Here is a 15758-nt window from a genome sequence, read left to right as displayed (position 1 = left end):
CATGGATTAAGCCTAAAAGAGGAATTAGCTGCCTCTGCCACTCTGCCTCTCTGTAACAGCGTGTGGTCCTTTTTGTCCCCGCCCAGCACTAAAAACTAAATAGGGTAAAATTGGAAAAAAAACAGATGATTTTCTGATTAGTTTTATGCCTTTTGTCTGCTCACGTGAGAACGACTTTTATGCCACAAATACACGGTCGATGTGTAATTTTTTTTTTTTTGCATGACGTTTGTATCATTTTTTTGAGAGATGACGACGTGTCACGTAAATTAGTGCACATACGTCTATTTTACGTTTAATTCGCCTCCCCGTCCTTTGAATTTAATTATTTAGCAAAAAAGAATGTGGCTATGTCTACATGAAAGGAATTTTTGCATGAACGTTTGTATCACTTTTTTTTAAAGACGATGACGTGTCACGTAAATTAGTGTACATACGTCTATTTTACGTTTAATTCGCCTCCCCGTCTTTTGAATATAATTATTTAGCAAAAAAGAATGTGGCTATGTCCACATGAAAGGGACTTTGATTTGAAGTAAGATGTTGACATATTTGTTTTTGTTTGTTAAAGTTTGTACTGGAATGAATGCGATTAGTGGCTGAGTGCACTTGTAAGTCATCAGTGGATCTGGCCGACTCGGTCAACCCAGAGTATGGAACACACAAGTTGAATCATTAAAGTATCTTATCATCGTCTCACACAGTGAGTGCCCGTGATCAAAGAGATACAAGACAATTCTAGTGCACGGGATAAAAAAGAAAACTAATATATGATATATCTCCCATTCAACGTGATGAAAGAGATACAAGTCAATTGGCAAACCTTCACACGTTAAGGTCTGGTTTGATATGGAGATAATTCTAAAAAAGCTGTGAGCTTTTTGTGTTTGGTAAACATTCAACTTCAGTTTTTTTTCATAGTTTTGAGTGAAAAAAAACCAAAAACAAGAAGCTGCAAAACCCAGCTTTGAAAAACCGGCTTTTTTTTCACATCCGTTTTACATAAAAGTTTACCAAACACTATAATACTGCTTTTTTTTTTTCAAAAGCATTTTTACAAAAAAGTTTACCAAACACTCTACAACTTTATTTCACAGCCAGTTATTCTTACAGCACAGCATAAACAGTTTTTTTTTTAAAGCAGAGCAATACCAAACCATCCCTAAGAGAGATCAATTCCCCCCATCCAAAATGTTATTCTATGCCATTCTCCAATACTCCCAATTCTCACCAAACAAAGGCAATTGGCAAACCCTCACACTCCCTCCCTCTCTTCCTTTATCTGGGATTGAGACCGACAACGTAAGACAAACTTACACATGCAAAGTTATTTATCCAATTCAATAACCACCTCTGGAGAGCAACAAACTTTTAACCATATTTTAGGACTAAGCATAAAGGTAAGCACTATGTACATGGGATGCCCACTATGCCACCACTTCATCCCAACAAGAGCACCCATCCTAACAAAACAAGGATTAAGGAAGATCATGTCATTCAAACCTTGTTTGATCGGGCAAGATCAATCCAATTTCTCTATGTTACATGAGAGGCCCTCAAACAAGGTAAACTTTTGCCATGGGTGATGAAATATGGTGAATTTTCATTCTAACTCATCAAGTGTGTGTTTCTCATCACAGGAGTGCGGGCACTACAAACCTATCACCTATCAAACAATTCAAAAGAGGCCAACGATTTCTATGACATCACATATCTTGATGCATTCAAGCTTATTATTGCTTAAAGCAAGCAGCGATAAGCCTATATCAGAAACAATCAAATTAAACATATTTGATATTTGCAAGCACCAACACGAGGGAAGAAACTAAGAATGTAAATGTCTATCATCAAGTCAACTCAGTACCTTGGTGATCATGCAACTTGAAATTGATTCAGCGAATTAACATCAAACACACTCAATACCAAATAGTTAAGGATTCATTTATCCAAAAGATAGTCACAGCTAAGACAACTAAGCTACTTACACAACTTAATCCAAAAACCAACACTTTCAGAAAAATGGCAAGGGAATAAGGTATGCAAACCTTGAATGTTTTCTGATGAGTTAAACATCTAAGTGGACTTTTATTGCCATCTGAACTCATCGCAAAGCTAAATTCCACACTAGTGTCAACATAAAGAAGTGAATGATAAAGCATTACTTTCTACGCTTGTTGGGACCGGTCTTGTAACCACCCTTGGTAGGCTTTCCCCAAGGTGTTCGAGAACCCTTCCCATGAGACCCACTACTCTTGCTCTTACCCTCACCTCCACCATGAGGATGATCAACTGGATTCATTGCCACTCCTCGAACAGTTGGTCTGATGCCTCGCCACCGGTTTTGCCCAGCCTTATATAATTTCTTGGGCTTATTTCCATCACTTGGGACTGTACCAATTGTAGCCCGGCATTTAGAATCAATCCACTTTTCAACACCTGAAGGCAGTCTCACTAAACACCTTGAAACAGTGGGTTCTTTCAAAATCTTTGCAAAAGTGCCTGGTGCTCGAACTAACTTGCCACCTTGGCCCGGGTTCATCTCGATGCTGTGTATTTTTGCTTGAATGTGCATATCAGCAAGCGGCATGCACCTTCCGTATTGTGAATTGATATCATAGTGAAACAACTGATTACTTGAACCAGCTACATCTGCGGAAAGTATAACACTACTGGTAAAATTCATTTTGGCAGCAACTAGATCAATGAACATAAAAAGAAAGGTTTTTCCTAAAAATTATATGGGTGCAACCTTACAAAGGTAGTTTACACTGCAGAAGAAAGAGATGACACCAAAGAGGAGGAAATGAAATAACACAATATCAACATAGAGAAGACGATTCTTCATTTACGGATACAATGGTTTATTGATCATCGTTTTGCTTAATACAAACAGAACATCTGTAGGAAAGGAAATAGCACAATATCAACATAGATACGATGATTGTTCATTTACGGATACAACAGTTATTTATTGATCATTGTTTTGTTTAAGAGAAACAGAACATCTGTATTATCTTATCAAATAGAAACATCCCACATTCCTAGAACTATGGCACAAACATCCCTTGAAATACAGCAGTTCATTCATCAAACTCTAGGCGCCTACTACCTACCGGCTCTGCCATAACTTTCTGGTTAATCCTATGGCATTGACCTTATAGTTGCCGGGGTATTTTTCCTAATTTTTTAAACTAACAAGCATTCATATAGAAATTATGCAGACGATAACTTCACTCAAGAATTCACTTCAAATTTGCGTAACCAGTAACTGAGTGAAATCCTAGTTTTTCTTACCCCTTCATTTCTCAGAAACCAAACAGCAATTTGCCTCAAACATCCTACCCAATGAGCTTAACATGCAAGCTTAAACATTTTTAACAGCTCCGATCAGCTAATTTAAATCGATCTCAAATGAGGAAATGGCATGAAATGAAATACCGGTGGAGAGAGTGCGAGTGGAGGCGCGGGTGGGGACGTTGATGACGTTGGAGTGGCGTAGGAGCCTATTCAACAGGGAAGACGAAGCAGCTCCAGCTCTCCACACCGCCATACGATCCACTTCTACCCTTCTAGGTTTCCCTCCTCCTCTCTTCTTTGTTCGCGCTGCCGCCGCAATTCATTCGGTGCTGTGCGTTTGGCTCCTGTCATTCCTTATACTGCCTTTAAACTGAAACGACCCCGTTTTTGTGTAGCTTAATTATGAAGGGGTTTTCGCTGTGATTCACTCGTTAATTTTGTGAGCCACGGTCAATTACTTCAGCTAATTCCTTTTAGGATAATACTTGCATCCCAAATGACGGGATGCACATATTTCTTCATTTGTGAATACCATATATTGAGCATATAAACACAACAATTGGAACCATTTAATTTTTTTTTAATCATCATTTAAAGATTACTCTTACAAAAAAATCATTCAAATCGAAAATCGTTTAATTATCCAAACATATAAAAAAATTAATGAACATCATGGATAGGTCACTTGGCACCTACAACATTAATTTGTACTATACATTTCAATTACTAAACGTTCATCCCTCGTTGGGTGATTAAACAATTTCGCCACTAAAAAGAAAAAAAAAATGAGAAAAACACTTCGTCGGAGATCCCACCACCCACCACCATGTAAAATGTAGTTTCTTTTGTGGTCGTTCTTTTGCTCCAACGACAAGAGTGTTTATGGTTGTGGTTGTGGTTGCTCTCTTGCCTTATTAATGAGAGACCTTTGTAGCATCTATGACTTAATGCTCAAACTTGAATCTTTGAGTTGTAGCTGTTGTTCATTGTTGAGGTGGTGGTTCTTGTACTGTTTGTTGTTTTGTGTCGGTAGCTAAGAACTATAAGAGGAAGCTCAGGGTATATTGGAAGTGACTCATAGTAATGATTCTTTATTGATGATTGCAAGATTAACAGAGTGCTGCCGTTTTATTCCTATGATGTTGATATAATATAGTATAAAAACTTAATATGTTTAGTCCTTGTATTCTCGATGAATTTATAATGGAGAAAAATTGGTGTTTTTTTAATTACACTTGACATGTCTTATTAGTTGAAAATCATAATATGCATATGAATATATAGAGAATAATAAACACGAATAAATCGAAGAATGAACTAACTACAAACAATTATAATTATAACAGAGATTTCTAACCAGTAGTTATAGAGGACTAATCATATGATTCATATCACATGCAAAAAAAAAAAAAATCTAAATTTAATGGACTAGGCCCAAATTCTGACTTAAACCCTAATTTTTTAATTTTATTTTAAAAAATACTCATTCTCCCGATCGGACCACGTCATTCCCCAGTCAGGCCAAGAATTTGAGTGGGACCGGATTTGGGTTCAGATTCAAATTATAAGAATCTTAATTATCTTCATATTTTAATTGTTTATCGTAAATTGTATGATTATAAATTATTTTAAAATTTTATTTAAAATTAAACATATATAGTACTTAACGAAAATTGATCACAATATACATTCAATTGCTATCCTCACAAAGAGAACAAGATCCTCTTCGGATCCTTCTATCAGATCCTCCGGATGCATTAATCCCGTCCGTTCAACCGCAAATCAGACGGGATAAAAGGGATTCGGGGGGATCCAATCCCCTCACAGAGAGCTCGGATCCTCATCCAGTGGGACCAACGAAGATACTGAAAAAGCTGACATGACCAATCCCAAGGGTGTTATCATCAATCGATTAATGCTCTGCTTGAATAGCGTCGTGTTCCCATTCGTAATTGGCAAGTCTTAAGTTACACTAGCAGCCTCTCTCTCTCTCTCTTCCACTCCAATGGCGACCATTTCTTCAGCTTCAGTTCGCACTCCGAACTTCTCTTGGTCCTTCTCCTCGGAGCACCTCCAATCCCTCGGGTTCTCCGAAACTCTATTGTTTCCTCTGACGAGTTCAGCTTCGAGATCAATAATCCATAGCCATGACCGCCACAAGCAACTCGCAGTCTCCGCTAGAAGCTTCGACCAGAATATCGCCGACAGCGCCTTCTCTTCCAACGGCTCTCCTCCTTCGACCACCCGCTCCAAGTATGCACGCGTTATGTATAGATGTAAATTTGTGTGTTTCGTTAAAAAGATTAATCAATTTAATTAGCGATTATTGATTGATAAATCAGGGTAAGAAGGCACACGATTTCGGTGTTCGTTGGGGACGAAAGTGGAATGATAAATCGGATAGCAGGGGTGTTTGCTAGGAGGGGATACAACATCGAGTCCCTGGCTGTTGGTCTGAACAAGGACAAAGCTCTCTTCACCATCGTCGTCTCCGGAACCGAAACGGTCTTACGCCTCGTGATCGAGCAGCTTAACAAGCTCGTCAATGTTATGAAGGTTTAGCTTCTAATCTAATACAAATTTCTGATTAATTAATGTATTAAAATGTTAATTACTCTAGGTAAAGTGTGACCTGCAGCATTATTTGAGCTAATATTTAGGATTTTTATGAACTCCTGGTCACTTGTGCTGCATTATGTGTTAAAGTATTGAATACATTTGTAAATTATTTTGTTTACTGATTTTTCAGTTTGTTTGTTTGCTTGCTTGTTTGTTTGTTTATTATAACGTGGCGGGTAGGTTGAAGATCTCTCAATTGAGCCTCAGGTGGAGCGTGAACTAATGCTTATAAAAGTAAATGCCGATCCTAGCTATCATGCCGAGGTAGTTATAGAATCATCCCTGGTATTAGACATAGCTAGAATTGCTCAAGGTTTTGAAATGTGTTTGTTTACGATTTTCTGTTTTTGTTTATATTTACCAGATCAAGTGGTTAGTGAATATCTTTAGAGCAAAGATTGTGGATATCTCGGAACACTCAGTAACCATTGAGGTAATGATTGGTACACGATCAGTGCAGATGTCATGCAGGCCTTTTGTTGAGACCAAGTGAATATTCATACTTCCTCCATTATTTATAAGACCGAGCATCTGTACATTGATGTAAAGTTTGACTTTTACTCAAGTCCCAAAACCAATTTACTTTTTTTTATATTATTATTTTTATGATATAGGTGACAGGAGATCCTGGGAAGATGGTTGCTCTGCAAAGAAATTTAAGCAAGTTTGGGATCAGAGAAATTGCCAGAACCGGAAAGGTGCCAATTTGATAGAATCATTGAAATTCTCTTTTCTTCTTCACCTAGGATCTCATTCAGCAGTTTTTAGTGATGTGTCATGCATCAATATATTTTGTTGTTCTTGCCTGTAGATTGCCTTGAGGAGGGAAAAGTTGGGTGCATCCGCTCCATTTTGGCGATATTCAGCAGCTTCATATCCTGACCTTGAGAGAACAGTTCCTGTTGATGCTCTTGTGGGGGTTGAAAACGGACTAGTTAATGCTGTATCTGATGTGTCTTCTGGGGTATTTTCTTCCTCAGCTTTGGTTTGATTAGTCCTCACCAAATGCATCTGCTGTACTCTGTTTTTTTGTCTCCCATGCTTCTTACAATTTGATGAGATTACGTATGAGGTTGACCCTTTTTTCTGGAGAAAATGGGAATTATTATGCGCTTTTTGATTACTTGATTCGATATTATTTATTTGTTCCGATATACATATAATTCCATTCTAATCATAAGGCCTTTCATAATACAAGAGTCATTATGAAACTTTTGATGTAGCTATATTATCTGTTCATTAGCTGTTGCTAAATTTAAATCTCATGAAAAATAACAGTCATTGAATGCAATCTTTCCCTTCTTTTTAATCTTGAAACAGTGATTCTATTATTTTTGTATGTAACTGCAAATCATCATTGACTTTTCAATTAATACATATACATTTGTTCACGAAGGGTGATGTTTATCCTGTGGAGCCGTCTGATACCTTTACTGTCAATCAAGTTCTTGATGCTCACTGGGGTGTTCTCGATGACGAAGATGTAAGTAAATCATATGATCGCTAAATGGTAAATTTTTCAATTTTGTATCTCTTTCAATGGGGTGCAACTCATACCCTATCACAATCACTGAGTTTTTTTTGAGAAAACATCAAAACACTCAGTTTCTATCTCTTTCAGTTTCTATCTCATTCAAAACCCTACTGAGTTTTGTTGACTATTTTTCTTTGAGCTACGCATTTCAGACTAATGGACTTCGATCACACACTTTATCCATGCTCGTGAATGACATTCCTGGGGTTCTCTACATTATTACTGGCGTTTTTGCCCGAAGGGGTTATAACATTCAGGTATATTTTCTCTGCGGTTATTCCCTCCTCTCTGTCTTCTACTCAGGCAGAAAATTTTAGGCTTCTTTTTAAATGGGCTGATTTATTGCTACCAGAGCTTAGCTGTTGGCCGTGCAGAAGCTGAGGGGCTATCTCGCATTACTACTGTTGTTCCTGGTACAGATGAATCCATTAGCAAGTTGGTGCAGCAGCTTTATAAGCTTGTCGATGTTCATGATGTAAGAATGTTAACTATTCCAAAGAAGGCATTTTTCTCGACAAGTTAAAGAAAATATGTTGGTTCTCATCTGTTGTGATTAATGCAACGAATAAATTTAATGCCATCTGGTTAATGCGATTATAGTCTATGCATGATTTGTCTGTACTGCAACACATATTCTGAGTCTTGAATTCACATTTTTGACTAAATTGCCTGATTATAGTCACCCCTTCTTTCACAATCATTGTTATTTATAAATGCTGGTTGAATAGCCCGGGAGCATGAAAAATCATCAGTCTGTTGTTGTCTCCACAACTAAGTCACTCTCAGATATGATGGAGGGAAAGAAAGAGAATAAGATTTAATTGGGAGGAGATGGTCCAAACCCAGAAGTCCAGCACTGAGATGGCTCATCGCCTTGGCTTCATAACTTCTTTGCACCCTTTACTTCTGTCAGAATAGTTTTGGACCTTTTTTCCCCATAATTTCAGTATCCGTAACACTAATAGTCTTTCTTATGTTTAAGTTAAGAATGGTGGCCTTGATGTGAATAACAAAATTTATAACTTTTGACTTGTTCAGGTTCAAGATCTTACCAATTTGCCATTTGCCGAGCGGGAATTGATGTTGATAAAAATTGCTGCGAATGCTGCTGCTCGAAGAGATGTGCTTGATATTGGCAACATTTTTAGGGCCAAGGCTGTTGACGTTTCTGATCACACAATAACCCTTGAGGTGAATATTCCCTTTTCATATATTATATATATATATATATATATATATATATATATATATATATATATATATATATATATATATATAGGTAAAAACCTCAGTTGCTATGACCCGACGTGAATAGACACACTATAAATTACCTCAAGATGATGTATGTGGGTGATGATGGATGCTAAGGGGCGATTTTATGTTGTTGGAGGACAGATCTCGCTGTTGGTAACTTGGCACTGATCAAATTACTTGATTTGCTTTTGTCCAGCTAACAGGAGACCTGGACAAGATGGTTGCATTGCAGAGGTTGTTAGAGCCCTATGGAATTTGTGAGGTTTGTCCTGCAATCTTTAGTCAAGTCTTGAAAATTTTGATAAGGGCAGCTTGCATCATGAGTCTTGGCTTAGTTCTGTGGACGCGGCATAATTTGTCTTGGCTATAGTTTATGAGCTGACTCCTTAAGCAATCACAAACTTATTTTCCCTATAGATTTTTTGGGTGTCATTATTGCTTCAAGATATCAACAATTCTTTATGGATTTGGCAGGTGGCGCGTACTGGAAGAATTGCACTGGTGCGTGAGTCGGGTGTGGATTCGAAATACCTCCGTGGATATTCTTTTCCTCTGTAGTTGGCACTGGCTGGTTGAAAATGATTTGGGAAACTTGAATGAGAGCACTTGTAAATGTGTGCAAGGTGCGCAATCTTGTACGTACATATGAGTCGATGGCAGACTCCAAGTTGAAGGGCGCATTCAGACTGACTAGTACAACTTCAACTTCTGTGCTTACACTTTTTATTGCAGATCACCTTCCGCTTGGGTATTTGTTTGTGTTTTTTTTCAATCCATGGAACTTATTTATTTTCATTAGTAGAAGATAAAATCTGTGTTTGCTGAAACAGAACAATGCAAGTGTTCGGAACATCACACTAGTATAGCTGATCTGTAATGCGTGTCTTTCTGTACTCAAATTTTGATCATATATACTGGAAGTTGGAAAGTTTGTATTGCTTATCCTCTTTTCTCTTTGTTTGCTCGTTTTTGCCCACACCAACTTCTCCTTTCTCTTTTCTTTTCTTTTATTTTCTTTTGAATTCAGAGATGGAGCAGAACAATGTAGTGTTTAAAGGGAGTATATTAAGCATTAGATGTCATATAATTTTGTTATTATGTGATTCCGGGATTTTCTATTATGCTCCGGGGTATCTTGCACTCCAATGTTTTTGGCCGTTAGACCAAAACCTCCGAACTATTTGGTAACGAACGAGTATTTGGTCGTATAGTCTATATAATTGAATGATAAAAGGTTGTGTAAGATTATATATTGGTAGAGTACTACATTTATGAATATTTTGATTGAGTAGAAAGGAATGAATGATAATAGTCACTCCTTGGAAACTAAGACAAGTTGCTTTCCGATATTGCGGCCGGAGAAGAGGCCGACGAGGGCTTTAGGAGCGTTGTCAAGGCCTTCAGCAATGTCTTCCACATAAGTCAATTTACCTTGTTTGATGTAGGATATGACCAGGTCTAGGAACTTCGGATAAAGGTGAAAGTGATCCGCCACTATGAACCCTTCCATGCGCACCCGATTCCCGATCATGTACATCAAATTCTGTACACCTGCAGTCTGGCTACCGTCGAACTGTGAGATCATTCCACAAGCTGCGATCCGCCCTTTGAATCTCATGTTTAGTAGCACTGCATCCAGCATCTTTCCCCCAACACTCTCAAAGTATATGTCAATGCCTTCCGGAAAGTACCTGCATCATACACCCACATCTCGTCGTATACTTTTCTTTGAATGAATATTTGGGGATGGGGAAATCAAACTCATGACGTCGGGTGCAGGGGTGAATGCTCTTGAAGTTGATCTCAGTTACTATACCAACCTTTTCAGAGCTGCAACCAAGTCGGTCTCTTCCTTATAGTTGAAAGCTTCGTCGAATCCAAACTTGTTCTTTAGCAGATCGACCTTATATAGTGTAAATAATATTGTAAGGAGATCTCTTCAAAGCTAATGAAAATGAGAAGTGGTTTTGATTGAGGCTCGCAATTAGCATATGCAGTTAATTTTAAGTTACCTTTTTTTTGCTTCCAGCAGTTCCAACAACATAGCAACCCGACAATTTGGCAAACTGGCCAACAAGCTGGCCAATCGCTCCAGCTGCGGCTGAAACGAAGACTTTCTCCCCCGGCTTAGGTGAACAAACCTCATAGAAACCGGCGTAAGCAGTCATACCATTCATGCCTGCGTAATAAGAAAGTGAAGAGATTCAATCAAGAGGATAAGTATATGTATACGAATATACAGGATCGCTCAAGCGCTAACGAGTTACCAAGAATTCCAGTATAGTAAGAGAGGGGGACATCAGTGTGCTGAATTTTTATCAAAGATTCCGTGGCCGTGATGACACTATATTCTTCCCAGCCGGTAAACCCCCAAACCAAGTCGCCTTTGGCGAATTTGGGATGGCCGGAATCCAAAACCTTAGACACTCCGTATCCGCTTATAGGCTGACCAGGTCTGTACATGTCGAGGGCGTAGGAGGAGGAAGCGTCGAGCTTCTTCATGCGTGCAGCCATGTAAGGGTCGCACGAGAGGTAGAGATTCTTGAGTAGAACGCCGGTGAATCCCCGAGGGAGCTTGAGCTTGATCTTGCTGGTGCTCACGCACATGTTGGAGTCCCTTGGATTCCCGCTCATGAGATGCTCCTGAAGTAACACCTGCTTGTTGCTTACTTCCTCCACGCCCTCCGCTTCGACATCATTCGCCATTGCAGCCTCGTCTCCGTGTTAGTAACTTCTTCTCTGCGTTCAGTTTTGCAAGATTAGAATTAGGAAATCCAGATGCGAAGAATGCAGGGCAAATAGAAGAAGTCCAAGAGAGAAGAAGAGGGGTTTTCGTGAGTGGTAGTGGTGTGGACACACGTGCGATTGTTTGTTCTAGTTCGATGCATGGGCTAGCAATGTCGTCGTGTCCATAAATAAAGGCAAACCTCATGATTCGCCTAAAACGTGTAAATCCTTCTCACCTTTTACTCGTTCAATATTTCTATATATTTTTTTTGTTTGATGTTCAAAATCTTCTGTAACTAAAATCTTACGTGGCCTCTCTCTACTTGAGTAACACGTGATTTGAACTCAAGTACTGGAGTTTTAGACTGCTGTTTTTGTCTGGCTTTTTTACCAAAATTATATATATTGACCCTCTATTCAGCGGCGGATTTAGAAAGATCTCGGAGGATTTCAGTGTTAAAATACAAGTTTTTTTTATATAGAAATGAGCGCGAATTCACTGATGCATTTTAACAAACACTTGGTGGGTTCGTTATCGTAAGTAAAACTGTTTAGTGATTGATAGAATTTGTTAAGTGTTGTCAATGCGACCTGTCAAAATATGCCTAGCAGACGTTATTGATGTAGTAAGTAGACACAAAAGAGACTCGTACTAAACAATGAAGGGTCCTTGGAAGACATTCAGATTGTATATTTTCCAGACTCCAGGTGGTATTGAGACCATCTTGGTTCCAATGTACATCTAAGTCTCCAGGTAAAGCTTTTTCAATTATTGATGCTCTGATTTTTGAAAGAATCTCTTCCCTTGTAATATTGGATGGATTTAGTTAAAAAAAAATGGTTGATTTAACAATCCAGAAATTTTACTTGAGCTTGGAATTAACACGTGATCATGCTAATAAGCTTAATCAGAGAACATTTATTAAGAGAACAAAACAGCTCCCCTCAACACAATTATTTATTAAATAACTAGAACACGCTTTTACAAAAACCACGTCGTACAAGTTGTAATTTACTAGTCACACAGACGCCTACAGGGACTATTGGGCGTCTGTGAGTGATGAAGTCAATCCCTGGAAACTAAAACCACCTGCTTTCCGACATTGCGGCCGGCAAAGAGCCCTATCAGAGCTGCCGGAGCGCTCTCAATGCCTTCAACTACATCTTCCACGTATGTTATCTTCCCTTCTTTTATGAATGGTAGTACAGTTTCAAGAAACTTCCCGTAGAGATGATAGAAACTAGAAGCCACGAAACCTTGCATACGGAGCTGTTTAGAGATCATTGACGTTAAATTATGCACGCCTTCTTTCTGCTCAAGGTTGTACTGCGAGATCATCCCACAAACTGCGATTCGGCCATTCGTCCTCATGTTTAGTAGGACTGCATCGAGCATCTTTCCCCCAACATTTTCAAAGTATATATCGATGCCTTCAGGAAAGTACCTGTTACGTAAATTACACATTCCCAATGTACATGTTTAGCCCAATGTTTAAGCAATATATAGGAAGTGGAAAATCAACGTCACATACTCAAGAACCTTTCATTTTCTAATCTTCTCTCTCTTTCGAAAGATTGGGGATTAGATCTTAAGTTTTGTTATTGATGTTAAAGCCTTTCAGAAAAGGGGTTGTATCGTTGGCACATGAAAAACTCAGTATGGCTTCAGCAGATTAAAATTAGAAACAAAAATGCCCCTTATCACCATTCATAAAGTTCTGATTCTGATCAAAAGTTAAAACATATTACACAGATATATAGGATTGACCTTTTTAAGGCAGCATCCAAGTTAGGTTCTTCTTTATAATTGAAAGCCTCATCAAACCCGAACTTGTTCCTCAGCAGATCAACCTTCACTCGCAGAAAAGGCATACAAATATATATCATTGAAGTGCTTCAATTGACTCCAGCATGTTGAAGAATAAAAGTAAACGCGTTTAACACATTTGATGGCAATGATGATAAAAAAAATTATTGGTCACCAACACCATTTGTACATCAGCACAAGATGTTCTGTTTCATTTTCCAAAATTTGCGAACCACAAAAAATCGTCATACAGACATGCCTTTACAAGAATATTCTGAGTCACAGCTATGAATTGCCAATTAATGTATTAATTCCTAATTTCCTATTGATTACCCAATAGCAATGACTCACCTTTTCTTTGCTTCCAGCACTCCCAACAACATAGCAACCCAACAACTTCGCAAATTGCCCAACTAGCTGACCTACTGCTCCAGATGCGGCAGAAATGAAGACTGTCTCTCCTTTCTTTGGCGTGCAAACCTCATGAAAACCAGCATAAGCAGTTATACCAGGCATACCTACATCAAACAAATAAATTAGATGAGCCTTGAGCATCAAGCAGGACATATCATGCATATAAATTTTAAGGCTTACATATTACCAAAATATGTTTCATGACAGTTTAAATTTGATTAGAATGGATTACTCTATCAATCACATTCTATCAAGAAGAATAGTACACATCAAGGCAGGTAAGTTACTGCATGACTGGTCGTACCCAGTGCACAAGGCTCCCGCTTTACTGCATGACTAATTGGAAAAAAAAAAAGTTTGATGGCAATCAAGTTCCTTACTACACTACTAAAGAGTGTCAGAATTGAGCAAAAGCAATTCATTGTCAATATCATATCGGTCAATGCAGAAAAGATACAACTAGAAATCGAAATGCGGAGATCCTTTCATGAGAGAAGACCATTCATCAAAAATGCAGATTTTGACACTGTCCTTAAACTTCTGATTTTAGAATGAAAATTGGAGTCAAGTCACTCAGCATATAACAATACGTGACATATGCGAACCAATTTATCTACCATTTTCATTCAAGACTTGCGAAATTCACACTCAAGTTTCATTAGTCAAATACAAACATATGAGATTATAAATTTCAGATAGCTAGCTATGTGCCGCAGAAGCAATTTTCCGGAGACATCAACTTCAAAATTTGGTGAAAATAGCACTAGAAACATACCTAGAATTCCAGTATAGTAAGAGAGTGGGACATCGGTATCGTGAATCTTAAACAGGGCCTGTGTGGCAGTGATGAGACTATATTCTTCCCACCCGGTCATCCCCCAAACAAAGTCGCCTTCCTTGAAATTGGGATCCCCCGATTCCAAAACTTTAGCCACTCCGTATCCGGTTATAGGCTGCCAGTCCACAGCATTTCAATATCTTCGATGCGATAATTACTAGTAACAAAATATAATTCTACAATACTAAATAGGCACAAAAATGCAAGCTTCTTTGTTTGGCCAAGAAAAATGACATTACGTTCATCACAAAAATGCAAGCTTGAATTAATCCGAGTATATTGTAAAGCAGAGATATTCAGACACCAAGGTGAAATTGTGAGGAGGACCCAGAAGAGAAAAGTTCTCAATCCTTCAGCCCCATTTGTAAATATACAGAAATTAATGCTAAAAATTCTAAAAATAAAAACAAGTTAGGGAGATCAGAGATGGATGAAGAACTGACCGAACCGGGCACGAAGGAGGGGACATAACTGCCGCCGGGTTCGCGCTTGGTCATGCGGTCTCTCATATAAGGGTCGCAGGACAAGTAGAGGTTCTTCACCAAAACCCCAGTGGAACCTTCTGGAAGCTTCAGCTTGGTGGCTGCGGCGGTGACTAATTGCATATCGGATTCTTTGGGGAAGCCAGTGACATAGTCTCTGAGTATCAGCTGCTTGTTGCTCGTCACTTCCATTTTTTATTCTTTTTCTACTGAATTTGCTTCGCTTCTTACAAACAGAGCCGATCGCCGAATGTGTAAATGCAATGTGAGCAATCAGCGATGTGAACGGCTTTGGCCGGTTGGTATGCGTGACACGTGTGTCCATGTCCGCTTGGGCGACTCGATGTGCTCTGGTTACAGCATGTCCACGCCAAAGTAAGGCCGGGAGACTAAATGTGTAGATAAAATTTCAAAAACCAAAGGTTATGAAAAATTGATAATTGATTTATTACTTAAACATTAATATTCATATTAGTAATACATTATTTCGTTTGCAAATTTTGTCTTGGTTTGACTAGCAAATTTTGAGCGTTAACAGTATTCAATCCACTGAGCTTTGGGGGAGCCTGAGTGCCTGACAGACCACACGTGCTCGAACTGATTAGCCCACTGACTAGGTGAATTTGACGTCAGCATGGCATCAGTCACATGGATATATTTTTTTTCTTCAGTCAGGGAGCTGACAGAAAAACAGAGTTGGGGCCTCACCACAGGCGCACTCAGCTGATCTAGGGGGTGGTGGGGCATGGCTTTATATGGATCGTTGGATTTCCAACGACAATATTT

The 15758-nt window shown here is 38.7% G+C and overlaps 4 protein-coding genes across 4 annotated transcripts; 1 reads left to right on the top strand and 3 right to left on the bottom strand.

Moving 5' to 3' along the window:
- Positions 1–1920: 1920 nt before the first annotated feature.
- On the bottom strand, positions 1921–3669 carry LOC103446604 (large ribosomal subunit protein uL2my, C-terminal part). The gene is made up of 2 exons (XM_008385743.4): positions 3439–3669; positions 1921–2649 (listed from the first exon to the last, which is right to left on the bottom strand). The coding sequence occupies exons 1-2, from the start codon at positions 3548–3550 to the stop codon at positions 2159–2161; spliced, it is 603 nt and encodes a 200-aa protein (XP_008383965.2). The 5' UTR covers positions 3551–3669; the 3' UTR covers positions 1921–2158.
- Positions 3670–4979: 1310 nt separating this feature from the next.
- Positions 4980–9646, top strand: LOC103417939 (acetolactate synthase small subunit 1, chloroplastic-like). The gene is made up of 12 exons (XM_008356096.4): positions 4980–5550; positions 5640–5853; positions 6097–6180; positions 6281–6349; positions 6531–6614; positions 6728–6880; positions 7313–7399; positions 7603–7707; positions 7803–7925; positions 8489–8641; positions 8901–8966; positions 9179–9646. Exons 1-12 carry the CDS (start codon positions 5303–5305, stop codon positions 9260–9262), a joined length of 1470 nt encoding a protein of 489 aa, XP_008354318.2. The 5' UTR covers positions 4980–5302; the 3' UTR covers positions 9263–9646.
- A 278-nt stretch (positions 9647–9924) lies between these two features.
- LOC103406679 (2-alkenal reductase (NADP(+)-dependent)-like) lies at positions 9925–11641 on the bottom strand. The gene is made up of 4 exons (XM_008345670.4): positions 10972–11641; positions 10717–10883; positions 10525–10607; positions 9925–10395 (listed from the first exon to the last, which is right to left on the bottom strand). Exons 1-4 carry the CDS (start codon positions 11408–11410, stop codon positions 10017–10019), a joined length of 1068 nt encoding a protein of 355 aa, XP_008343892.2. The 5' UTR covers positions 11411–11641; the 3' UTR covers positions 9925–10016.
- Positions 11642–12330: 689 nt separating this feature from the next.
- On the bottom strand, positions 12331–15296 carry LOC103417941 (2-alkenal reductase (NADP(+)-dependent)-like). Its single transcript, XM_008356098.4, has 5 exons — positions 14934–15296; positions 14428–14605; positions 13590–13756; positions 13200–13282; positions 12331–12876 (listed from the first exon to the last, which is right to left on the bottom strand). The coding sequence occupies exons 1-5, from the start codon at positions 15162–15164 to the stop codon at positions 12498–12500; spliced, it is 1038 nt and encodes a 345-aa protein (XP_008354320.1). The 5' UTR covers positions 15165–15296; the 3' UTR covers positions 12331–12497.
- Between the last annotated feature and the right edge of the window lie 462 nt (positions 15297–15758).

This window comes from Malus domestica, chromosome 02 (assembly GCF_042453785.1).
Source record: "Malus domestica chromosome 02, GDT2T_hap1".
Taxonomy (NCBI): Eukaryota; Viridiplantae; Streptophyta; class Magnoliopsida; order Rosales; family Rosaceae; genus Malus; species Malus domestica.
Note: the sequence above shows the minus strand (reverse complement) of the source record. Positions and strands in the feature narration are given on the sequence as shown.